At 52.0% G+C, this 21927-nt stretch overlaps 2 protein-coding genes across 3 annotated transcripts; both read right to left on the reverse strand.

Annotated features, from left to right (window-relative positions):
- Positions 1 to 290: 290 nt before the first annotated feature.
- On the reverse strand, positions 291 to 10758 carry DEPDC1 (DEP domain containing 1). Its single transcript, XM_058029841.1, has 12 exons — positions 10698 to 10758; positions 9781 to 10046; positions 8459 to 8603; positions 7668 to 7786; positions 7134 to 7264; positions 6640 to 6687; positions 5825 to 5965; positions 4580 to 5359; positions 3870 to 4042; positions 3054 to 3230; positions 2668 to 2853; positions 291 to 1014 (listed from the first exon to the last, which is right to left on the reverse strand). Exons 1-12 carry the CDS (start codon positions 10749 to 10751, stop codon positions 874 to 876), a joined length of 2361 nt encoding a protein of 786 aa, XP_057885824.1. The 5' UTR covers positions 10752 to 10758; the 3' UTR covers positions 291 to 873.
- Positions 10759 to 11436: 678 nt separating this feature from the next.
- Positions 11437 to 20617, reverse strand: LOC131086708 (cystathionine gamma-lyase-like). 2 transcript variants are annotated; one of them, XM_058029850.1, is made up of 12 exons: positions 20423 to 20617; positions 18777 to 18858; positions 18147 to 18242; positions 17161 to 17270; positions 16492 to 16623; positions 15238 to 15295; positions 14949 to 15026; positions 14183 to 14335; positions 13946 to 14067; positions 13433 to 13485; positions 12259 to 12397; positions 11437 to 12008 (listed from the first exon to the last, which is right to left on the reverse strand). In XM_058029850.1, the coding sequence occupies exons 1-12, from the start codon at positions 20582 to 20584 to the stop codon at positions 12000 to 12002; spliced, it is 1194 nt and encodes a 397-aa protein (XP_057885833.1). In that variant the 5' UTR covers positions 20585 to 20617; the 3' UTR covers positions 11437 to 11999. The 2 variants fall into 2 exon arrangements, with proteins under 2 accessions (XP_057885833.1, XP_057885832.1); XM_058029849.1 differs by lacking the exon at positions 20423 to 20617 and having other exon boundaries at positions 18777 to 19436.
- Positions 20618 to 21927: the final 1310 nt, after the last annotated feature.

Genomic DNA, 21927 nt, shown 5'->3' on the forward strand with positions numbered 1-21927 from the left:
AGGGTGGCACTGGGTGGGATTTAAGGTCCCTCCCAACCTAAACCAGTCTGGGATCTCAGAGCCAGGCAGTAGATTAATTATTATTAATTATACTTTCCCAAAAATATTCCCGCAGATTTCAACTCCTGTGGGGGAACCTTTATCTTATCATAATTATTAAGCAAATCCCTACCTCTGGGAAAAATAGGGAAAATTAGTATATTCTGTTCTCACTTCATGATCATCCATCACTCCTATTTTCAGAATCTCACCAACAGATCCAAAATGAATTTTCCATGAAAATGCAGAAATACACTTCAAGTCTTTTAATATAAATAAATATCAAAAAGCTGATGAGGGTTTTACAGATGATATGAACAGAAGAATTTATGGAGTGTGAACAGAAGTATTTATGGAGTGAGATAATAATTTATTTATGGTGAACTGGCTCTCCTGGTTCTGAACTCATAGAAGCTCCTTTGTTTAAAGACAAACATTTTTGAGAATAGAAAAGGCACTTAGTCACAACACACACATGTAAAAACTACAATAAATGGCACAAATTCCTGACAGACATTTAAAGGTTATAACAAGAGGCACATCATTAGTTTCCCATTAAAAAATATATAAATTTTTGGTTAACAACAGCTTTATGTGTATTTTTACATTTTCCTACTCCGATATATTGTAATAATTTGTAAACAGATAAATATTTTTCTTTTAGAAGTTATTCCAAAGTATCTGCACCAAAAAAGGTATTTTGGCACCTTCCAGCACAGTGTCCATGTAAACATTTCCCCCTTCCACAGCACAGCCAGCACCAAACTCCTGCAGCAATTCCTTTGGTGAATCCCTCTGACTTCAGGCAGGGAGAGGTGGCTCAGGAGGGTGAAATCAGTACCTGAGGCTGCGGAATTTGGGTTTCCTGAGGCTCAGCATGGGCTGCTTGAGGGTGGGTTTGTTCTCCAGGAGCTGCGCTTCCGACTCCGTCCTTGGGAACCTGCTCCCGTAGATCTGGGGGTATTCCTTCTGGAACTGCAGCACACACAGCAGCCAGGATGAGAAAACCCCAGAGGAAATCCCACAACAGCCCCAGCTGTGCCACAGCACACTCTGTGCCTGCAGAGCTGCCTTCCAGGAACGCCTTGGATAAACTCTCTTACCCAACAGGGAGCCAAGGCTTCTCCCAGGAAAGCTTACCACTGATTCCATGGAAATGAAAGCACCTGGAACCAGAGCAGTGGTTCGGACACTGTGCCTGTTTCCCTTGCAAGGCCTCAGGGAGGGATGAAAAACTGTAAATACACCTGGACATGAGCCAAACCTTCCCACGGATGGATCCAAACCACCTTTGTAACTTCTGGTGTTGACGCAATTGGGAACTTACTCTCTAGAAAGTGCCATGAATTTGGCTCTTTCCAAGAATTCCCAACATTTCCCATCAAGCAGAATGTGTCCAGCAGGCCCAGGGCAGTGCCCATCCCTGTGCTGGCACTGCTGAGGCACCTCCAGTACTGGGACCATTTATCAACTATAATTCACCATTCTTCTTTAGATTCAGAAGTTTTGATGAACCAAACCAGAGTCACTTTTAGAGGCCCACAACGTTTCCACAACACACATGAAGTCAGAGCTGCAGGAGGGGAACCAAAGCCAAGTGTGGCTGTCCTCAAAAGCTGCTTGTTCAAAGGGGAGTCACAAGACTCGCTTAGGAGATTCCAGGACAAGTACAAAACTATTCCATTGGGCAGGAAGACTTGCCAAAAGAAAGAAAAACCCTCCAGTATTAAATCCTGCCAGAACTGCTGTGCTTTAGCCTTACTATTAGGCAAGTGTTGGTAGGTGAGAGAAGTGCAAGATAATCTTGAGCACTGTAAATGTTACAAAACACAAAGCCAAGGCCACCAAAAGAATGTTTCAGGATTCTCAACAGAGAGAGTTTGGTCTCTTAAAGCCAAAAATCATTGCTTTTAACCCCTACTGAATTTAACCCCACCTCTGGCCTGTTAATGGTGACTTGGATGGCCAGTGCAGCACAGGAATCCAGGCTGCAGTTCCATCAGGAATCACTGAATGGAGAGCTGGAGCTTCAGCAGAACCATTTGTCCTGGTTTTACACCATTGTTTGAACACTGCTGCCAGTCAAAGGCTGCATTATTATGGAGTGGTTTGGATTGGAAGGGACCTTAAATCCCATCCTGTTCCAGCCCTGCCATGGCAGGGACACCTCCCACTGTGCCAGGCTGCTCCAGCCCCAGTGTCCAGCCTGGCCCTGGGCACTGCCAGGGATCCAGGGTGGGCAGCCTGTGCCAGAGCCTGCCCACCCTCCCAGGGAACAATTCCCAATTCCCAATGTCCCATCCATCCCTGGGAGCCATTCCCTGTGTGCTGTCCCTCCATCCCTGTCCCCAGCCCCTCTGCAGCTCTCCTGGAGCCCCTTCAGGCCCTGCCAGGGGCTCTGGGCTCTCCCTGGATCCTTCTCCTCTCCAGGTGAGCACCCCCAGGTGTCCCAGCCTGGCTCCAGAGGATGCAGCATTAAAAACCATCTTTAAAATCCCAAGCAGAGCACATGAAGCACTCACAGCTCTTGAGCACAAACATTTCTCAGCACATTCTGCTCCTCTCCTGCCCCAGGCTCTGGGCCCATCCCTCACAAAGGCATTGCACAAGCAGATGAAATAACCTCACCTGTTTCAACTTTTTCTTCTTCTCCTTCACAGAGAGGTTTTTATCCTTGATGATGTTCTCCAGGAGCTCTGCCACTGCAGCCTGTGAGGTAGAGACCTTTTGTTCTTCAAACTCCTGAGGAGTGATTTGTTTGCAGTAGGAATATGTTGGCAAGATGGCACAAATTTCTTCTTTTTCCTGTTTGCACTGGAAGAAAAAAGGGCTCTGCATGCACTCAATTGATGCTGTACTGTTGGAGTAAGTAATAAACACCCACACCCACTCACAAGCTGCAAAACATTGTAATTAATATCTACACATTCAAAATGTCCTGGGGTTATTTGCATTTTCCCAACTTCAGAAGAAGCAATTAACAAATAAATCTGCACTGCTCTCACGGCACCAACCTGAGCCTTCTTCACGTACTCGAGGTGATCCTGCACAGCAACCTGCAGGTAAGCTGGGACCTGGAGTATTTCCTGCTGATGGTCCATCAGGAAGGACAGCAGGCGTGTGGAGAGCAGCTCATCCAGGTCCTCCTCCTCTGCACAGCGCAGGACACAGCGGGAGAACGTCTGGATCAGCTGCAAGAGTTCAGCACAGCTGCACTGGAGAAAGCTGGGGGGATGATTTCCCTCCTCTCCACTCCACAGTGGCTCAAATCCCCCAGTACCAACTTCCAAGTAGGGTCACACAAGGAGGAAGAGTCATCAGCTGAATTAAAGTCATTTCTTTGGAATTGAACAGCACTTTCAGTTAAAAATACATATTGTAAAAGGTGGTAGCAGAGAAAGGCTTAACCTATAGAAAACTGAACATCTCCACAGGACTGTAGAATAGGTTCCTGGAACGGTGTGGGTTGGAGCAGGGACACCTCCCACTGCCCCAGGGGCTCCCAGCCCTGTCCAGCCAGGCCTTGGGCACTGCCAGGGATCCAGGGGCAGCCACAGCTGCTCTGGGCACCTGTGCCAGGGCCTGCCCACCCTCTGAATAAAGAATTTCTTCCTACTTCTAACCCAAGCCTAAATCCTCAATTGGAAGAGACAAGTGGGGTGATGAAAACCTGCAGAGCCAACCTAATGCACACCAGGATTAAACTGGAATGAGATGGGCTTCAAGGTCCCTCCCAACCCAAACCAGTTTGGGATTCCAAAGAGCAGCAGGGTGAGAAATCAGGCTGAGGAATCTCTGCATTCCTCTAAGAAGAGTTTCCCTGCCCTTACCAGGGACCTGGTGCCCATGGCATCGTGCAGCCGTGGCATGTCGACGTTGCCACTGATCCTGTTCATCATCCTGAGCAGCAGCTGCAGCTTCCTGCGCCTCGCCGGGGGCAGCAGCAGGCAGCAGATCTGCAGGGCCTCCACTGCAATCCTCTCCAGGTGAGGCTGCAGCAGATCTGCAAGTCAACCACAAAGACAGCTGGCATTAAGATCTGAACCAGCTTCCAGCATGTTTCTACCTCAGTATCACAGATTTCCTATTTTGCAGTGTGATTATTTATGTTCCAGAGAAATCAGCTGTAACACAGAGGAGAATGTACAGGCCTTTGTTTGTGTGGTCATCTTCAACTTCCTCCATTATGGTGCAGTTAGGACCACAATACAATTAAGGAGTGACACTAATTATTCCCAGAAAATACAGATTTACAGAACAGAAAAAGACATCTCCAACAGGCAGGTGTGTGCAGATTCCCTGTCCCCATCACTCACCTGAGCAGAAAGGCCAATCACTGACACATGGAGCTCCTACTCCAAAGTTACTACACACAGTTAGCAGAGCTACAGCAGCTTAAACAACAATGCCAGCAGATTTCCTTTAAAAGCCCACAGATGCATGCTCTGTGCCTATCCTAGCAGAGTGGCAGAGGTGAGGGAAGCAGGGGTTAGTGAGGCCACAGCACAAGGCAGTGCAGCGTGCTGCAGAGAGCCCTTACTTGTGCCAGGCAGCACACAAGGGGAGGGGGGGGCAGAGCGTGCTGCCAGCTCGGTGCTGCTCCTGCAGAGCCTCCTCTGGACGCTGATGGCTGTGCCCTGCCCCCGGGGCTGGGGCTGCACTGTGATCTCGGCGCTGGGCCTGTTGATGGCACTGCAGCTCCTGGAGCTCCTCCTGCCCAGCAGGCTCAGGGGTGGCCCCTGGCTGCCAGCCCACAGCTCCTCGGCCCAGGGACACGGGCCAGGCGCTCTCCCGAGGCCCTGGGCTGGGCCTGAGCTACCCCAGCCCGGCTCCAGCACCGCGGCCCCTCTGTGCTCCTCCAGCAGCTCTCCACTCCTCGTGCTGGTGCTCACACCTGCCCCGAGGGGGGCACGTCCTCCTTTATCACACACACTTGAAGCAGCAGCTCCAATTCTCTCCAAGGAGTAACACCTTGTCCTAAATGCTCCAGGTGGCTCTTGGGCATTCCTGGGTCCTGCAAGATTCTGGCAGCTCCCTCCTATCAGGCTCCCAGCACTCCCTTGCTGCCGTGGCAGTTTGTGCTGCTGCCATTTCTTTCCGTGCTGCTTTTGGGCTCTCAGCTCCTCTGAGGAAAACCTCCTGGAAGCTTCTCCTTTCTCCTTCTTGTCAGACTCTTTGAGGAGCAGGCTTAGGAGAAGACACTCAGTGGACTTGAAAGAGTTCAAGTGAGGAGGTTTTGAAGGCTGAGGGTCACATTTCTCCTCTTGGACAGAACGATTTCCACTGCCCAGATCAGGAATTTGGATGTAGCCACACAAAACTATCAGGGAATGAAAGAGATGTTAAAGGTGCAAGTGGTGTGAAAATGAACCAGTTCAGAGAGCTGCTAACTGGGCAGACAGACAACAAAGTCAAGATATTAATTAAGATATTAATTAAGAAGACTTTAGCTCAGTTCCAAAGCAATTTAACAAGGCCATTGCATCCAACATGCAAGAACAAAGACAGGTAACACTGCAATAGTGAGGAGCAGGCAGAACAAGCACACCTTCTGAAGTTCTTGTTATTGAATATTTAGAATGTGAGCTGAAACAGCAATTTAAATGGGAAATCATGAGGCAGAAGTACATTTTAATTAACACTAATACAGAATGGAGCAGTGATGATCCTCCTCAGACCGGAGCTCCCACACACATCAGGAGGCCAAGCTCTGCTTTGAATCACATTTGTCCCTCAGCTGATCTGAACTCAGAGCTTCCCTGACTGTTTCTAAACTCATACATACCTAAGATATTAACAAAGAGCTCATAGTATTCAAAAGTAAGCAATGGCTCAGGAAGACTGAGAAAATAATCAGCAACTGTTCTGAACACGTCCCGCTCAAAGCCGCTGTAGGTGTCCTGGCTCATGTCCTTGTTCCTGGGCCCTGAAAAGAGGGGAAGAGAGGAAATTCACACCAAAAATCCACAGTCCCACTAGAAAAGAAACTTCTGAAGATCAGCCTAAATTTATTCTTCTTCCACAAGCAGAGAATCCTATCAGCAATCCACAAATATTGTATTTGGCACAAATTGCAAGCAAAAGCAGTGTAAGAGATTCCAGGCAGCCACTAGAGAGCTGTGCTCAGTTCTGTTCCACACCAAGAAAATAAATAAAGAAAAATTAATCTGTGGTCTTCATAGGTTCCTCAGCAAAATTATCACCCACCCTTAGTGTGTGCCTTCATTTCCAAAGCACAGTGATCCCACTTCTCTCAGTTCAAGCTCCCTGAGCAAAAGGAAGCTCAGCACATGGATAAAAAAGCTCATTATCTCTGGTCTCATTTGAGAGGCACTCATCTAATTAATTTAGAGTTGATTGTTTACAAAGCAAAGAAAATGGATCTCCCCAGTTTAATATGAAGTGTAGGAAATGTTTTGGTCCAGCTAAAAGCCAAGGACTGGAAAAGCAAAGTCCCTTTCACTCCTGAAAAATTGCATTAGAGGAAACCACCCACAGGTTTCTGAACTGAAACATCACAGCTGATTTCACACACACAAATATTTCCCTTCCAACTCTCAAAAGAGGTTTCTGGAACTTAAAAGCTCTTCAGTGACTTACAGTAGGCCAAGCACTTCATGGCTGACAGCACCCAGTGAGGGAGGTCTTCTGAAATCCAAACAGATAAAAGCATCATTTAGACATGAGCCCAAATAATTAACAACTAATAATGGCTCACACGTATTAAATAACACCTAAAGCACAAAATATTAAATTTAAAACTGATTTTAAATACTGTTCCACATGTAATTTTGAGAGGATAAAGGGGAGTAATTTCAAGCTGAAGGTGGGCAGGGTTAGATGGGATATTGGGAAGGAATTTTTGGCTGGGATGGAATTTTGGCTGCCCCTGGATCCCTGGCAGTGCCCAGGGCCAGGCTGGAGCAGCCTGGCACAGGGGAAGGTGTCCCTGCCATGGCAGGGGTGGGATGGGATTGAAGGTCCCTGAGCTGTGCTGTGGCTGGGGAAAAAGTGGAAACAGCAGACTGTGAAACAGATTAATTATTATTTATAAACAAAGAATTTTTAAGCAAATCTAGGGAAATAAATGTCACCTGCTTTGTCCTGCAGGATGACCACGCCGTGTTTGCTGGTGTTGCTCATGTTGTACATGACAAACTCAGGGATGATCTGGGCTGGCTGCAGAACCTCCTCCAGCGAGGGCAGTCCCAAAATGGTCTGCAGACTGGGGAGGAAGAGAGCAACATTTGCAAGGGATGAAGGAAAACAAGTTCTTTCCATACTATTCCAAAACTCTGGGTGAGCTAACGTGCTGTTTGGTAACTTCTCACTTCCAGGAGGACAACTGGGGACACTTTTCCCTGGGACAAACAGCAACAGTCAGAAGGAAGAGCACCTCAGGTGTTTAAAATAGATTTCAGCCTCTAATCACAAATTCCTTAAATGCAGCAACCCAAAGTTAATAAACAGATTAGAAAACCTGTGTAAACAACAGGAAAAAAATTAAACCCTTCAAAAATTCAAATTAAATTTTAAACATAGTTTTAACAATTAAAAACAAATGGTGAAAGCTTGCTTGGGCCATTTCCCACTGAAGGAGAAGGTGCTGTGTGTAATTCCTCACTCACTGTATCTGGATGATATTTCTCCATGTTTCTTGCACATATTCCTGTGTTATTTCCCTCCTTTGCTGTGTGCCTTCCTTCTTTTCTTCTGCTACATCAGCTTTTGGTCTTGCTAAGTTTTCCTGAAAATGAGTGGTTTGTACTGTAAGATAAATGAGCTTCTTAAGGCAATTAAAAATTACAGAAAATTGGAATTAGAAGAACAGGGCATTCTGTGGAACATTAAATTCCACATGAGCCAGGGGGTAACCTGCAGCCTCAGCACTGAAATGGAGCACACAACTAAAAAGAAATGGGGAAAAACTCCTGATCAATCCAAAATCAGCAATTTAAAAGCTAAAAACACCTCAAATTCAGATGTATTAATATATGAATTATTCTCCTTTAGGACTGGAACCTAAATTCAGAATTTATGCATCCCAATCTCAGCTGAATCAAGGGCCACACTAAAAGATGACCAATTAAATTATTTGTGCCTTTTAGTTGTCCCCCAGCAATAAATTAAATTTCAACAAGGCCATACTGTGCAGATCATTTCTATGACTTCACCTTTCAACCCTCCCAGTACTTTAAAATCCTTAGCAGGGATAATTCTGCACTGAGACAAAACAAAGAAAATCCAAAACAAAATAAAAATCCCTCTCATATAAATTTGTTTCTTAATATTTCCAAATTCCTTAAGTCTAAACTATTCTTTCTTAGGGGAGATGCCACAACAGAGCAGTGTCACTAAATTTTAAAGACTAAAGACAATGCAAGCCAACTGCACTGCTGTGAGGAACAGAAGTTATTACCACAGACTGCAGGAACTCCTGTTTCTTCAAACCCCTTTTAGATGAGCTGGGCAGTTTAAAAAGTTTTCCTTTGTCTCCAGAGAAGTTTTCCAAGTCCTCCCTTGGTGGGCTTGGTAGAGGTTTGACTGGAGAGGTTGGAGGGAATCTGTAATGAACGGGAGAGATGTTAAATACATTCAGAACTGATCTGTAATCAAATAAGTGACTTGACAAAACAAAACCTCCGAGTCCATAGCAGTGTGACTCTGTTAGGAACTATTTTTCTAAGTTTATCATATGATAAATTAGCTTTAGGCTGTTTTTCCTGATGCCAAAGTCCAGCTGAAGGTGTTGGCACAGCCTGAGCCCAGAACGTGAGAAGTGGGGGCCATTAATACCTTTGATTTCAGAGCTGCTTGGCTCTGCTTCCCACTCAGGCTTTGTGTAAAGGGCCCAAGAGAAACAAACCCAGCAGGCAGCTCCTACAAAACACCCTGGCTTCACTCCAAAGCACTGGAGTGCAGTTTGTATTCCAGCAAAAACCTCGGATGGACAAAAGCAGGGACACACACAGGAGGGAAGCAAAACACTCAGAGGAGAAAAACTGTGCTGATAATTAACTTGTTACCTAGGATGTTTAACCCAAACAAAGCTCTTTTTGCAAATCTAAGCATTTTAAATTGTGAAAAATGTATTTTATGATTGTATTTTATGATTGGCTTTTTCCAAATATTAAAATGAATGTTATATGTGTTGTGTTAGAAAGTTATGCTGGATTAATTCTCTTAAGTAGTGTGTTAAATGTAGTTTTAGGTGATAACATAATGTTAGTATAGAAACTATGCTACATAGGATAGTTTTTTAAAGAGAGGACTAGCACTGAGGTAGCAGCCACAGGACACCTGAATCTTTCAGACAAAGAGAATTTATTGCTCCCTCATCAGAAGAAACGAACTTTTTCTGCCTCAAAGGCGCTGTCAGGATTCAGAGGAAGAAGCTGACACTGCCCAGACAGAATTCTGTGTTTGAATGGAATTTATGCATCATGTATGAGGTGTATGAATATGCAACAGGCTGTTGTTTTTAAGGGTTAATCCTCTGCTAACGTGGGTCCTTTTTCAGGCTCTTGCTACCCAGAAGAGGTACCTGGACTGTCTGTAACTCTTTGTCTCTATTGTCTCATACTGGCCTAATCCAAATTATCATCACTCTGATTGTATTACTATTTTTATAACCATTTTATTACTATTAAACTTTTAAAACTTTAAAAACACGCGATTGGCGTTTGTCACAGAACTAAAACTCCCAACCTGCGACAGCGGGGGATAACTCTGACTCAGTACCTGTACAGGGCACCGTTGTCCTCCAGGTTCTCAGCGCCCCAGCGGCCCTTGATGTCCTCGATGACGTGGTTTTTGAGGAATTTCCGCAGGAGCTGCACCGTCTGCTGCCGGGTGACGTCGGGCCCGAAGCTGCTGTTGCTGCGGAGCACCTGGTGCAGCCAGTCCGCGGCCTCGGCCGCCGTGAAGCAGCTGCCGTGCGAGCGGAGCCGCTGCCGGTGCCGCCGCACGGGCATCCCGGCGCGGAAGCAGCGCGTCACCTCGTTCCACTGCGGAGACACCGAGCGGCACCGCCGCTTGCAGCCACCGCCGACAACGGCATGTCGCGACAGCGGGGCGTCAACTTTATGTGACAGAGGGCAGGGCGGGGGAGGTCTCCAGGTACCCCCATGTCGCGAGGGTAGGGATGTCCGTGCGCACCCAGTATCGTGACAGAGCGCAGGGGGATGCCAGGGCACCCACATCGCTACAGAGAGCAAGGGGGTGCCAGGGCACCCACATATCGTCCTACAGAGTGGCCCTGAGCAGCCAATATCGCGACAGAGCGCAGGGGGGTGCCAGGGCACCCTCACACGGTCCTATGGGATGTCTCAGGGCGCCCCCGTGTGGCGGCCCCGCGCACCCGCACACCGAGGAAACGGAGCCGGGGCAGAAGGCGCCAGGCAGCCACGTGTCGCGACAGCGAGCGGGGGGTGTCCCTGAGCCCCGTCACGACAGCAGGCAGGGGGTCCCAGGGCACCCAGGTGTCGCGGCAGCTGGCAGGGCGTATCCCCAAGCGCCCCTCTGTCGTGACAGCAGGCCCGAGGGGCAGAGCCACCTCCCGCCCCGCGGCGCTCGCACGGGTGCCCCGCTCCCCCCGCAGCAGCCGCGCCCCCGGCTCCCGCCCGGCCCGGTTCCGCCCAGCCCCGCGCGGTGCTCACCAGCCTCGTGGCGCGGTACGGCCCCGGTCCGGGTCCCGGTCCCGGCACGGCCATGGCGGCCCCTCAGGCGGGGAGCGCAGCGCCCCCTGCCGGCCCCGCCGCGCGCACAACGGCCGCCGCCGCCGCCCCGCCGTTCGAATCCGCCGGCGGCCGCTGATTGGCCGAGAGAGACGCACGCGGCGCGTGACGCCACTGGGCGGGCCGGGCAGAGGGAACGCTGAGGCCGCGGGTTCGGATCCCGGCCCGAGCACTTTCACCGGCGTTAATTACCCTGCTGTGATTAACAGTAATTACAGAAATTCATGGAGCCGAGTTCGTTACCTAACAGTCATTAACGTGCTGGGACAGCTGGCCCCGCCGCATGTCACAGCTGCTCCTGAGGTGTAGGGGTGGCACTGGCTGGGCTCCGAGGTCCATTCCAACCCAGCCCAGTCTGGGGTGCTGTGGGATGAGGAGGGCTGGGTGGGAACACCTTCACTTGGGTTTAGTCAGGGTTTAATCCCTCTGTGCAATGAAGGTTATTGTGGCTGTGGCCAGTACAGAATGGTCCTGCCTCAGCTCCAGCCCCTTCTCAGCTCCATTCCCTCTCTCCCCTCAGCTCCAGCCTCCCCTCAGCTCCATTCCCCCTCTCTCCCCTCAGCTCCATTCCCCTCCTGCCTTCCCACAGGAAAATCCCAACAGCTCCGGGGTCACTCCATCCCCTGATTTTGAACACAAAGAGCACGTGCACACGGCAATATAAGCAAGGAAAGGAAAAGTGTGTTTTAATTAAAATTATTCCAATCATTTCCACAGCACATGGTTTTTTCTTAAAAGAGACTAAGACTATTCTTTAGAAAGTTATTATTTACCAGGTGTTTGATTTCACTTCATTTTCAATAAAACATCAAGAGAAGAAAAAGCTCTTAGGCAAATTTCTAACTTAATTAAAATACATCTGAGCTCCATCAAGTTTTTGAGCTGAGCGGATGGGTGAGCAGAGAATGACCCGAGAGCAGCAAGAGGCAGCAGCCCCTGTGCCCCCAACCCTGCAGGAGCAGGAGGAACACCGAGCTCTGCTGGGAGAACTGGGATCACATTCCCAGGGTGCCCACGGCTGCTCCCACACAGCTCCTGGCTCCAGGCAGAGCCCAGGCTGTGCCCAGCACACCCTGCACAGCCAGGGAGAGCAGCCCAACAGCAGCAGGGACAGTCCCAGGAACCCAGACTGGAATTCCCAGAGGCAAAGCAAGAGGGGATTGGTTTTCCGTGTCCTCGTCCACAGCCATGTCCAGTTCCAAGGTCCTTATTGACCCTCAAGGTTTATGCAAACTGCAGGAAGGAAAGGGAGGGGTCAGTGTGCTCTGTCCCTCTATCAACCACACATTTTTATCTCCTTTTCATAAATTAAAGTCACATTTAGCATTTGATTCTCCTGAATCCATGGGGAACTGTGCCTGAGCAGGGCTGCAAACAGGGAAACTTTCCCTCCCCAGCCCAGGGTCCACCAGGGAGGAGCTGAGGGCTCAGCCCCTGGGAAAGGCTGGCTGGGGATGATTTTATAGAGGAACTCCCCACTCACCGCAGCCTTCAGGGCCTGGTCCAGGTCTGCCAGCAGATCCTCCTCATCCTCCAGCCCCACTGAGAGGCGGATCAAGGTGTCACTGATTCCCAGAGTTTTCCTTTCCGCCTCAGGCACTGAGGCGTGGGTCATGATGGCCCTGAAAGGACAAAAATATCTTTATCCCAAGAATTTGGGACTTGTATTGGTAAAACCAGCCTGGCTGGTTCCCTGCCAGCAGCCCTGAAATGCAGCAGGATCTGACACCTCCTCTGTGCCACCTGTGTGACCCCACAGATGCAGAGAGCCCCTGGCAGCAGCTCCTGGAAATGCTGGGAATGCTGACAAGTCAGGGAATTGCATCTCCAGCTCGTATGTGCAGGACACAAATGATTAACAAGAAGTGGATATTTAAAAATCTGGACGTGACAAAGGAGAAATTCCTACTGCTCTTCCTTCCAGAGCTGCTCTTTTATTCCACAGAAGCTCTGTGAGCTCTGCACATGGGGAATGTGCAACCTCCAGTATAAAGTCTCCTGGTTTCATCCCTGGTGTCTCAGATCCCTTCTCAAGGTGCCCCAAAGGACTCTGGAGGGTTTATTCTCTCCAGCTACACAGGACACAGGCAAGAAGGGATTTCCCTGGTGCTGTCACTGGCACCAGTTCCTTTCAGCTGCTGGAGGGCTTCAAGGTTTGCTGTGAAATCAGGAAGTGAAATGATCTAACATTTAAATTTAGCCAATAATTTCCATGGACCTTTTCCAAAAGCAAGCTGGCTTTGAGTGCAATGATGCAATTCCATGAAGATGCTGCTTTGAGCAGTTTAAAAGGCCCAGGAGGCCCTGCCAGGGCCCAGAGGCAGCTGGGGGCACACAGTGACCGTGCCCCTTGTGTGAGCAGGGAGCAGGGCATTCATTCCTCCATCCCAGCTGCTCCTCATCCCAGCACTCTGCAGCTTCTGGGATTGCCTTCATGGACACCGACTGTGCCTCAGCCCTCCAGGTGAAATTCCTCTATCTCTGCCCTCCCACAGGATTCCCTCTCTCTGCAATCTCCCCTGGCTCTGTGCTGCACAGCAGTCCCTGAGTTTAGCTAAAGGCAAACCAGCAAAACAGCTCTGGGGGCTGGGAAATCGTGGGAATTTCGTGGTGCTCTGCAGCTTTTTGGGGCTCTGAGGATGGGAGGATGAACTCACGGATGCTCTGCCAGGCTCTCATAGCCACCCAGACTCTCAGCCAAGGCAAACACCTGTGGGAGAAAGGGAGAGGAGTCGTTACAGGAGTGGGCTCAGGACACAAACGTGGGCACAGGCAGAGTGCACACCTGGCCAAACACCAGCACAGGCTGGGTCAAGGACCCGGCCAAGCATTCCCAGAGCCAGGGGCTCCCTCAGTGCCTTTCCCCCTGAGGGCACTCTGCAATGTTCCAGCAGAGCTGCACCAGCCCCAGCTGCCCAGCCCTGCAGAAAGGCCTTTGCCAGCAGCAGCTGAGCTGGACACCCTCACCCTGGGAGCAATCAAACAAACACTCCCAGGGGGATGAGGGGTCCCTTTGTTCCCTCTCATTCACCCCATGGACAAATTATTCCTGATTTATAGTGGGATTTATGGGACACACCCAAAGGATTGGCAAGAAAAGCCACCCCACCCTCCCATCAGCAGGGCAGATTCAGCTCCCTCTGAGGGTGATTTTATTGTCTTTATTTTACCTTCAAGTTCCTGAGAAAGGCAGAGGCATTTTCTTTTTTCCCTTTGATGTAGAACGTGACCATCCCAGGACAGCCTGAGCACTGCCTCTTCATCACCTCATACTGAGGGTGGGAAGGCAGCCCTGGAATGGAGAGAGTTGGGAGAATTCCCAGTGAATGCCAGTGCAGAGCTGGGGCAGCTCAGCCTCACCCAGCCCATCACTGGGCACCACAGCTCCCCAGTCCCTGCTCACCCACCTGGGTAAATGACTTTCTCCACACTGGGATGGGATTCCAGGAACTTGGCCACAGCCAGGCCGTTGTGGAAGTGCAGCTTCATCCTGATGTGCAGAGTCTTGAGGCCCCGGTTGCAGAGGAAGCAGTCAAAGGGAGAGGGGACAGCTCCCAGGGCTGTGGGAATGGGAACAGAATCCCACAGAATCCCACAGAATTCTAGAGAATTCCACAGCAACATTGGTGTTCTGCATTCAGCACAGCCAAGCACATCCTCACCTCCAGCATTGCTGACCTTGGCACAAGTGGGAGGACACCCAAGGCAATCTCTGTTCCTCATCTCCCACATGGGACAGCCAATTAATGAGGCCAATTAACAGGCTCAGGCCTCAAGGATTACATTATTTATTGGGCACAGTGCACCCTCAGTGCAGAGGGCACAACCTGCACAGGAATTCATTCCTGACAAAGAGGAGGCCGGAAAATTGCTGGAATCATCCGAGGCAGGAAAATTCTGCACTGGGCACACCCTGATGGGTGAGGGAGTTTCAAACCCCCCAGGCTGCAGGTGGCACCTCAGTGGGCTCAGGATGGGCCCCAGTGCTCTCCTGGAGTGCTCAGGAAGGGGAGATCAACGTCTCTCATTTTATGGGACTGTTTTATTGAGCTTTCCCAGCTCTGTTAATTGACATTCCAGGCTGATTTCCCACTTGTGTGCATGCCCACCCTCCCCAGCAGGAGCTGTGGATGTGAACAGGATTCCTGTCAGGAATTCCCTGTCTGGACTTACAGTACTGCAGGAATTTCAGCCTCTCATAGAGATCATCCCTGTTTACAGAGACCAGGCCCATGAGGACATCGCTGTGCCCTGCAAATGACAGGGGACAAGAATGGGATCACCCAGGTGTAAATAAAACCCCTGGGACACCTCCCACCACCCCAGGCTGCTCCAGCCCCAGGGTCCAACCTGGCCTTGGGCACTGCCAGGGATCCAGGGGCCTCTCCACCCTCCCAGCCAGGAATTCCCTCCCAGTCTCCCTCCATCCCTGCCCTAAGCATGTGCTGAACTCTCAACTCACCATTCATGTATTTGGTTGCAGAAGACATACAAATATCAGCCCCCAGGGCCAAAGGACGCTGAAAGGAAAGGAAAATAACATCATCATCCAAGTTTGGGTTCATCCCCAGCCATTCCAAAGGCTCTGAACTCACACAGGATAAACAAGGGGAGAAACAAACACAAAAACCTGAGCATGACAATAGAACATGTGCTAAAGGCAGCAGTACAGGGAGGCACTCTGAATTCAAGGGAAGCACAAGAAAATGTGATTTAAGAGCACTGCTCCCACTCCCACAGGCTCCAGGGAGAGGAGAGATTGAGCACATCCAACACACAGTGCAGAGCTGGGAAAACAGTTCTGCAGCTCAGCTGGGGCAGGGACACACCATGGCATGGAGCCCACAAAGGGCATTTCCACGGGAAATGAGGGATCCAGCTGCAGAGCAAAAGAATTGCTTTGCTTTCCAGCTGTTGCAGATCCTGCCCTGGAGGAGCTGAGAGCATGAGCAAAGGAGCTTCCTTTGGCAGCCCTCTCCCCTCAGCTCCCAGTGCTCTGCCCAGGAGCCTCCTCAGGGGAGACAAACCAGGAGCTGGATGGGCAAGAGGGGCTGAGCAGTGCCAGATTTTTAATCAGTCACTAATTAAGGCACTTTGCACATGGTATCAGCACATTCTAAAGAGTGAGGGGCATCACTCTTAAAATTTAACCAAGCAGGCAGTTGCCAAAACTGCTGCTGCCACATTAAACACAGACTCCCACCCAGGGAATGTGGAGATGCCCAGCCAGAACCATAATGGAAAAGGACTTTTACACTCAACATTGATAGACAGATGACTGTGAAATTCTCCTTTTCTTAGCCCAGTGTGGCACCTCACCTACTGCTCCCACCAATTAATCATTAGCGCTGGCTTTCCCTCCACACTGGGCTGCTCCAGACACATTAACCAGCACCCTGTGCTCTTCCACATAGCCCTTTCTGGAGGAAATTGGGAACTCTGAAGTGAACAACACATTGCAGGGCAAATCCCCAAGCCTCTGGCATGTCCCAGGCCAACTGCAGAGCTGCTTGAGCTAAGCATTTTCTGCCAAGTTCTCTTAATTCAGCAAGATCACCGTGCCCTGCAGGCACTTTTCACTCTGCAAAAACGGTGACTTTAAACCTACAACACCAGAGCTCAGCTTGGTCTCCTGAGAAACAGATCTGATACAATCCCTTTCCCATCCCTTTCCCATCCCTTTCCCAATCCCCCTGTCCTGGGGCAGGTGACACACCTGGAAATATGGAGACATGAAGCTGTTGTCCACGGCCACCAGCACCCCCGGGTGCCTGTGCGCGATGTCTGCGCAGGCTTTGATGTCGATCACCTTCAGTGTGGGGTTCGTGGGGCTCTCCAGCCAAACCAGCTGCACAAACCCAAAATAACTCCAGGTCAGAGAGCTCCCAGTGCTGGGCTGAGTCCCAGGGGCTCTGGGTGCCCAGTGCTGGCAGCTCCCCGTGGCTTTGGGCCCTGGGGACGGGCAGTGGCCCTGCCAGAGCCAGGGGAGGCTCCAGCGGCTCCTCCGAGCCCAGGGAGCTTTCCCTGCAGCTGGGCTTGTGCCATCCCAGGGCATCCCAGCTGGGGAAGGGCTCAGCAGCAGGACAGAGCCTTTCCCAGAGCCCTGCCCAGCACAGTTCCCTTCCCCTGGGGCAGGGATCACCCAGCAGTGCCACGGAGCCCCCCCGGCTCCGCGCTCCCTCTGCTCCTCCTCACCTCTGTCCTGTTCCCTCCTCTCTGCAGGGCTCTGCCCTTCTCAGGGTGCTGCCCATGAGGGGCACAGGGGGACGGGGTGGATGCAGCTGTGCCCCAAGCTGCCCCCTCAGCTCAACACAGCCCCAACCCCAACAGGAGCAAGGATAAAGCAATTAAACGTCCCTTTAAAATCCACTTCCCTCTCCCCTACCTTGGTCTCTGGTGTAATTGCAGCTTCCAGGCATTTTGGCTTTGTGCAGTCAACAAAAATTACTTTCAAATTATTTTCTGAGGCTACTTTCTGGAAGTATCTGTTTGTGCCTTAAAAAACCCAAAAATCACAAAATGAAAAACTTCCTTAACTTTCATTCCCTGCTCTGCAGCCTCCTGCATCATGCAGGGACAGTCAGGAGGGCACAGCTTGATGCTGCACACCATCCATGGCACATTTATATTTTCTTTATTTACACACTTAAAGATTGTTGCAGATTGAGTGATCATGAAATAGTAATAATTTAAATATGGGATCAGAGTGATTTGGGAAGTACTTGAAATCAATGTGGGGTTTATGATCAGGAAATTAAACACAGAAGAGCAATCAAGGGGAAGACTCCAGCTATGGTTTCCCATCATTCCAATAAAAATGATTCCTTCCTGTCTTTGAAGCCTTTCCCAGGGAAGATTAAAAGAATCCAGCAGGTGATCAATGGATGTGCAGCACTCACTACCAGAAACACTCCTGCATTAAAAATTCATTGGTTGGGTCCTTTTGCCAAGGTGATCCCCAGGGACTCAGTTTTCCATCTGAGCAGGAAGGGATGGGACATGGAGGTGGATTCTGGGAGCTGAAGGGAACATCTGAGTGATGTTTGGGAGGTTCTTTTGTGAGAAGCCCTTTCTTTGGAACAAACCAAGGCACAGGAGGAGCAATGAAATTCAGCCCTGCAGAAACCAGGCTGAGGCTCCAAGGAGAGGGGAAAGCTCCCAGGAACTGGAGTGAGCTCACCCTGCTCAGAGAGGGACTCTGGCAGAGCTGGGTGCACTCTGCCACTGGGGAGCTGTGAGGGAGAGGGATTGATAACAACAGGATTCAAAGAACAGTGGGGTCCTACAGGGGAAATTCAGAGTTCCTGAGAGCCACAGACACGTTTGAGCCCCTGCACAAAGAAGGCTGAAGACACTGGGTGCTGTACCCACCTCCATAGACATCATCCATGCAGATAACTGAGTCCCCTGTCTTCAGCAGGTGACAGATGTTCAAAAGAGCTGCTAAGCCAGAGGAATAAGCCAAGCCTGGAGGAGAAAGGATCATCAGTGTTTGATGTGACACAACAAGTCAGACTTGCCTTGGCCTTCCTCACTTTGCCTCTGAAAAGAACCTGTTCTGTCAGTGCCTCACTGGGAACGTAGAGCCAGTGACAGCAGGGGATGGATGTGGACAGCATGGAACCAGGACAGACACTGGGATACACTGGGACAGGCTGGGACAGACTGGGAATGGACTGGGACACACTGGGAATGGACTGGGGCCAGGGGCTGCCTGCTCCCACTGCCTCCAGTGCTGCTGCACAAGGATGGATCCAGCTCAGCCCAGGCATCAGCCACACTGAGGGAGCAGCAGGCAAACCCAGGCATGGAGCTGGACTTTGCTGGACCAGAAGTGCTGGGCTCTTCCCCACCTTGGAGCTGCTCCTGCCCACAGCCAAGAGCCAGAGCCGTGGTGAGGGAATCATGGAATGGTTTGGGATGGAGGGACCCCAAAGCCCACCCAGTGCCACCCCCTGTCCCAGGCTGCTCCAAGCCCCGTCCAACCCATGAGGTGCTCACTGTATTTGGCTCCATCGAGGGCAGCCACAGCCTTTTCCAGGCAATCCCGAGTGGGGTTCCCAGACCGGATGTAGTCATAACCCTGGGGTGGAAACAAGAAACAAACATCAGAGAGAGCACTGAGAAAGTCTGGGATAACAGCAGCTCTAGGTTCCTTAAAGAGCCCTGGCTGAGGGCATCCAGCTCCTCCCAAAGCAGTAGGATTGTGTCCTGGCACAACATGCAGTGGGGCATCCCTGTCAGAGAAAGGGCCTGGGGTGCACTGGGGCAAGGAGCCACATTCTCCTGCTTCTCCCCAGACATCCATCTGTGGCCACTGTGGGAGAAAGGGCTTGGGCTGCACAGTCCAACCACCCTGAGAATGCCAGGCTGGCTCTGGCTGGGACCATGAGGGTGCCCTGGTCCCATTCCCTGCTGAGCAGAGCACAGGGCACAGGATCGTGTCTAGACAGCTATGGGTATCTCCAGTGAGGGAGACTCCTCAGCCTCTCTGGAGGGAATTCTCAGGAAAAACATGTGTCCACCTCCATCACACCCACAGGCACCGGACAACTCCCCTCATCAGCTCTTGACAACCCACACGTTTCCAATTGCCACAGCTTTTATGCAAATTCTGAGGAAATTCAATGAGGAAAATAAGACGCATGCATGCACAGATGCAGTTGTTACCACGAGAACCTGCTGAGCACCCTGGGATTTGCCTGCTTTTAGGATTTCTCTTTAATGTCAACTTCCTCATAGTCAGGAATTCTGCAGATCGCTCTGGCAGAGCTCCCGGCAAGAGCATGGATCCTGTCATCAGGATGTGGATACAGCAGCGTGACTCCTCCTGAGGGCCTCCTCAGCACAGCTGGGATTCTGTGTGGAATGAGGAATCACAAGGCAAATTCCTCCTGCGCCACCAGCACAACGCGAGTTTGGAGCAGGTGCTGATTGAGGAGTGGCAGCTTTGTGCCACGTCCCGTCAAACCTTTCTAGCACTTTCTACAGGGCATCCACAAACTCCTTAGGAAATATTCCCTCGGTTTGGAAGGAGGACCGAAGGAGGCTCTTACACAAAGCGTGTGCAGTGGAACAGGGATTCTGCCCGGGCCCTGGAGCGGGGGCAGGGCCGGGAGAGCCGCCCGTGTTTCCGGCTCGGGGCAGCCCCCGGAGCAGCGCTCCTGCGAGCGCGGGGCACCGCGTGCTCCCTGCTCCCCTTCCCCCGCCTTTCCCACGGGAATCATCCCAACCTCATCCCAATCCCATCCCAACCTCATCCCAACCGCTCCGGATCGCCGCCCGCAGCGGGAACAGCGAGCCCCGGGCTGGCTCCGGCTGCAAGGGAGCACAGCGGCTCCTCCGGTGCCACCGCCGCTCAGCAGGGCCGTCCCGGAGCACAGGCACGGCATCGCGGCCGGGCGGCTCTGCAAGGGCCCCGTGAGGAGCCCCGCTCCCGGCCCAGCGAGATGCTCGCGTCTGCCCAGGAGCTGCCACGGGGGGAAACATCCGCGCCGGGAGCTCCCTGCCCTGCCCAGGCCCTGCCGCCTCCCGTTCCCCCGGCCGGGACACGCCGGATGCTCGCGGCCTCCCGCGTGAGCCCAAGCCCGGAAGGGGGCTCGGTGTCGCTGTGGATGACTCAGCGCCCCGGTGGCGGCCACACTCACCGCGTGGTCGCCGGGAGCCCGCTGCTTGAAGGTGGTGGAGAGCGAGATGGGCGGCACCATGGCCCCGGAGCGCCATTGCTCGGGCTCCTGGCCGGCATGGATGGCATGGGTGGCGAAGTGCTTGAAGGGCGGCAAGAACCCCTCCGTCCCCTTGCCTGCCATGGCCGCGTCTGTGTGGGACCGACCCTCAGCGCTCCGGGGGCTCGGCGGGGCGAGGGCTCCTCATTGGCTGCGGCGCCGGCGGGAGGGGCCCTCGCGCCCTCCCATTGGCTGCCGGTGGGGCGGGGCCCGCCCTGCACAGGCAGCGCCCGCCCGCTGGGGGGCGCCACGCGCTGCGCGCTGAGGGGCCGCTCCCGGGAGCCGTGCCGGGATCCAGGGGCGCCTTTCCCGGGAGGAACCGGGAACAATCTGGCAGCACGGGAATGACCCACGGGAGCAGCGTGCTGACTGCCCGGCAGCGCTGCCTGCAGTACCTCAGCACCGGGAATAGCCCCAGCGCAGCACTGGCCGGGGGACCGGCTGGAGCTGCTCTGGGGGAAGGACCTGGGGGTGCTGAGGGACAACGAGCTGTGCCCGGCCAGCGGTGCCCAGTGGGATCCTGGGGTACCACAATCAATCCCAGCAGGTCAAGGGGGATCCTGCCCCTGTGCCCAGCCCTGGGGACACCTCTGGGTGCTGTGTCCAGCCCTGGGGACACCTCTGGGTGCTGTGTCCAGCTCTGGATCCTCAGCACAGCAGGGACAGGAGCTCCTGGAGCTGAGCAAGGGCCTGGAGCATCTCGGTGCCCAGGAGAGGCTGAGGGAGCTGGGGCTGCTCAGCCTGGAGAGGAGCCCCAGCTGAGAAGGGCCCTCAGCCCTGGGTGTCCCTGGATGTCCCTGGGTATCCCTGTGTGTCCCTGTCTATCTCTGTGTCCCCCTGGGTGTCCCTGTCTATCCCTTCGTGTCCCTGTCTGTCCCTGGGTGTCCCTGTGTACAGAGGTCAGAGGGCTCCGCTCCAGACCCAGCAATGGCCCCAGAGCCATGGGCAGGGACTGAGCCCAGCAATTCCCCCAGCACAGGAGGCAGAGCTTCTGCTCCAGCCCCGAGCAGATTGTGCACAGAGGCTGTGGACTCTCCTCTCTGGGGATATTCCAGAACCATTGGGACGCAAACCTGTGCTCTGGGATGTCCCTGCTGGAGCAGGGAGGTGACTGCAGAGGAGCCCCTGTGGTCCCTTCAGCCTGACCCATTCTGGAGTTCTGTGATTAAAAATTAATTCACTGAGTCTCCCTGCCAAGGTTATCCTACGTGGACTGATGTCCATGGAACAGCACTTTGACATCTGAGGACAAAGGACACTCATGTGCTGAAGGCCACTGATGAATGATTTATATATTAGACTTTGTAAGGAAACATTTTTTTTTTAACAACAAAATTATGGATAAAATGTGAGCAAAGCTGGATCTAAGAAGAGCAAACCTCTGGATGTGTGCAGTACCATGCCCCAGCCTCACATACAGGCAGGAA

The sequence above is a fragment of the Melospiza georgiana genome, chromosome 9 (genome assembly GCF_028018845.1).
Source record: "Melospiza georgiana isolate bMelGeo1 chromosome 9, bMelGeo1.pri, whole genome shotgun sequence".
Lineage (NCBI taxonomy): Eukaryota > Metazoa > Chordata > Aves > Passeriformes > Passerellidae > Melospiza > Melospiza georgiana.